Source organism: Chlorella variabilis (assembly GCF_000147415.1).
Source record: "Chlorella variabilis unplaced genomic scaffold CHLNCscaffold_21, whole genome shotgun sequence".
Taxonomy (NCBI): Eukaryota; Viridiplantae; Chlorophyta; class Trebouxiophyceae; order Chlorellales; family Chlorellaceae; genus Chlorella; species Chlorella variabilis.
In genome coordinates, this window is record NW_005435067.1 from 47,623 (window position 1) to 50,845 (window position 3,223).

The 3,223-nt window shown below is 67.5% G+C and overlaps 1 protein-coding gene across 1 annotated transcript in view; it reads right to left on the minus strand.

The window, feature by feature from the left end:
- Positions 1–3,223, minus strand: part of CHLNCDRAFT_56301 (hypothetical protein) — a gene marked incomplete at its 5' end in the record, with an annotated part of 10,713 nt that overhangs the window by 4,853 nt on the left and 2,637 nt on the right. The window contains 9 exons of the mRNA XM_005844685.1: positions 173–238; positions 501–609; positions 773–862; positions 1,105–1,205; positions 1,438–1,541; positions 1,723–1,780; positions 1,992–2,120; positions 2,437–2,529; positions 2,859–2,946. Coding sequence (XP_005844747.1) covers positions 173–238; positions 501–609; positions 773–862; positions 1,105–1,205; positions 1,438–1,541; positions 1,723–1,780; positions 1,992–2,120; positions 2,437–2,529; positions 2,859–2,946 — 838 coding nt within the window. The remainder of the gene's footprint in view (positions 1–172; positions 239–500; positions 610–772; positions 863–1,104; positions 1,206–1,437; positions 1,542–1,722; positions 1,781–1,991; positions 2,121–2,436; positions 2,530–2,858; positions 2,947–3,223) is intronic.

A 3,223-nucleotide genomic window follows, 5' to 3' on the forward strand; every position in this document is an offset into this window, starting at 1 on the left:
GGGGGGGGGGGGGCAGGTAGGCAGGGGCAGAGACGTGGGGCTTGAAGGGGTGTATAGTTATGTTTATTTGTTTATTTTTTGCTTGGTGTCTCCATTGTCGGGGCCCAGGGAACAGCTGCACAGCGCCCCACCCCCACTCTCCGTTCCTTCCTGCGCTGACCAGTGCCCCCACCTGCATGATCACAAACTTGCGCTTGCACTTGGACACGATCTTGAGGAAGGTCTCGCACGCCATGTCCTGCCGGGGGGTGATGGGAAGAAAGGAGTGATTGGAAAGAAAGGACAGGAGAGCGCGGTGGGTGGTTAAGTGGGTGGGCGGCTGGGTGCACCCCGGTGTGTGGCAAGGGTTTCCGCTGATTTTTGGGCTAAATAAACCCTAAACCCCAAAAACAAACTGGGGAGGCAGGGCAAACGGGGTCGACACCGCTGCAGCCGAAGTGCGTGCGGTGCCGCTGCTGTTCCTTCACAAACACACACAGTACCACACAGCTTCCCCCCACCTGCACCCCCGGGTGCGTCTCGTGCATGAACTCAAACAGCTTGTTGACCACCGTCTTCAGGAACTTCCAGTGGTTGCGCAGGAAGCGGGGGTACTGCCCCACCACGTACCTGCAGGCGGTACAGGGCCGGTACAGGGGGTGAGCAGGTGGCGGTTGAGAACGGCGGGCAGCGCAGCGTGCTGCGCAGCTGCGCCGCCCTCCTGCCCTCCTCCCCCAGCCGCTGCCTGGCCCCCAAGCCAGTCCAGGCCAGCCAGTCAGCCAGCCATGCTCACATGATGTTGGACGCGATGACCGCCTTGTTGTCCTTGCCGCGCGTCACCTCGCACAGGTTGAGCAGGTCCCGGATCACGGTCACCAAGAACCTGAGGTATGTGGGTGGTGGTGGTGGTGGTGGTTGGGTTGTTAAGGTGGTGGTGGTGGGGGGGAGGTTGGAGGGGGTTAGGGGGGAAGGGTGGAGGGGGTTAGGGGGGAACGGTGGAGCGCAGAGCCAGCCGGGCCCTAGCAAGCAGGCACAACGCCCAGGCACACCCCCTCACCCGCCAGGCCACAGCCTGCCCCCCCCCCCCCCCCCCCACACACACACACCACCCCACCAGCCCCCCACCTGTTCTCCTGCTCCTCCACCATGCTGCCGCTGATGCTGCCGATGGCCCAACACAGGCGGTTGAGCGGCGCCCACCCCAGCTCCCGGCCGTTCAGCTGCGCCTGCAGGGTGGGGGGCGGGCGGGCAGGTGAGGGGCGCCAGTGATGCTGGGGGTCCCTATAAGGGGGCAGCCCGCGCGGCTGCCGGCGAAAGCGCTGGGCAGCAGACGCCCGGGGCGCGTGCAGCATGCTGCCCGCCCAGCGCAAGCAGCGCACGGTGGGGAGACGGTGGCGGCAGAGGCGAAACAGGTGGCGCCGCACACATCCACCCACACCAACACATACAGGCTCCTACCTGGAGCCGCAGCTTGTCCAGCATCTGGTGCTCCGTGTCCTCGTGGTCCAGGTGCGACAGGTAGACCAGCGTCTCGTGCATCGTCTTGTACCGCGCCAGCACGTCTGCGGTACGGGCGGTGCGGCGCATGCGGCGGTGAGCGGTACGGGTGGCGGGGTACGCCACCCGGCAAACGCCACCCGGCACCCGGCAAGCAAAAGGCAAAACGATATAAAAGGCACGCCAGATGCCAGCTCAGCCCCGTGAGCGCCAGCTCAGCAGCGCCAGCTCAGCAGCCCCGCTCACCCGTGTCCTTCATCGTCTCCCGCACCACATTGCCGTTCTCGTCCTCCACCACGATCACCTGCAGGGGCGGCCGGGGGCGTGGGGAGCGGCAGCAGGCAGGCTCTCGAGCGCCTCACCACCTCACCACGTGGAGTCACATGGCTCCCTGGAGGCTCAATGAACCTCCCCCTGCCACACGCATTGCCGAGCAAGCCCATGCCTCCTCGGGCAGCAGCCAGCCACTCTGGGCAACAGCCAGCCATCCCCGACACCACCACACCAGGCCGCACCTCCTCGGGCTTGGCCATGCGCGCGATCATGAGCGCCCGCAGCTGGCTGAGCGTCTTCTGGTAGAGCACCTTGCGCGCCACGCCGCCGCCGGCGGGAGCCGCCGCGGCGCCGCCGCCAAAGGAAAACTGCTGCGAGAGGCAGGCGGCGGGGCAGAGGTGGGGGAGGATCGGTGAGGGGCAGGGCAGGGCAGCGCGCTTGCTGCGGGGCTGCGACAGCCAGGCTGCACCGTCCCAGGCTGCGAGGTGCAGCGCAGGCGCCCTCCTTGCGGCTGCACCTCAAGAGCGAAACAGCCAGCAATGCTCTGGGGTAAACTCGGGCTGCCACCACCGGTGCTGCGGCCGCTACCGCTGCTCCCGCCTGCCTCCCCAGTTCCTGCCCAGCCTGGCCATCAGCCCTGCCCCTGCCCAGCCCTGCGAACCAGCCCACGAGCCCCGCGCGGCGCACCTGCACTGGCGAGGCGGTTGACTGCAGGGTGCAGACAGAGGAGTAGACGTCCGGCACGAAGAAGTTCCAATACTCCAGGCAGATCTTGAACACCTGGGCAGCAGCAGCAGGAGGGGCGGGGAGGAGGCGGGGTACAGGTACAGTGGTTAAGAGGTGGGCAGGCGCCGCTGGCGCCCTGGCAGGGGCAGGGCATGCGGGTGGGCATGAGGGAGCGGCACGGAACCAGAGCGGGTAGGCGGAGCGAGGCGGGCGAAGCAGGCAGGCTTCGGAGTTGAAGGAAGTAGGACACAAGAGGCAATGGACGCTCGCCAGCAGGGATGCCGAAACGGGCCCGCCCCGCCCGCGACCGCCGCACCAACGCGCCTGCTGCATGCCCTCGAGCACAGCAGCAACGCAGCACTGAGCCAGCGGCAGGCCCGCACCTCGTCATCGTCCACATAGCTGATCGCCACCAGCGTGTCTAGTCCCTGGATCAGCGCGGCACGCAGCTCCTCGCTTGTTTCCAGCACGCTGCACAGGCGGCGGCGGCGGCGGCGGCAGCGGGCGGGGTCAGGTGCTGGGGCGAGGGTGGGGAAGGGATCGGGGCAGCGTGGATGGACAGATGGCAGCTAGGCGCAGGGTGGCAGCTGAGCGTGCGCCGCGGCGCCAGCTGCAGCTGCTGCTGCTGCAGCTGCAAACGACTGCCAAACGCACGGATACCTCCTGCCCCACCCCGCCACAGCAAAGCGAGCGCACACACACACAACCACCACCCACCCCACCCCACACACCACCCACACGTTGCACC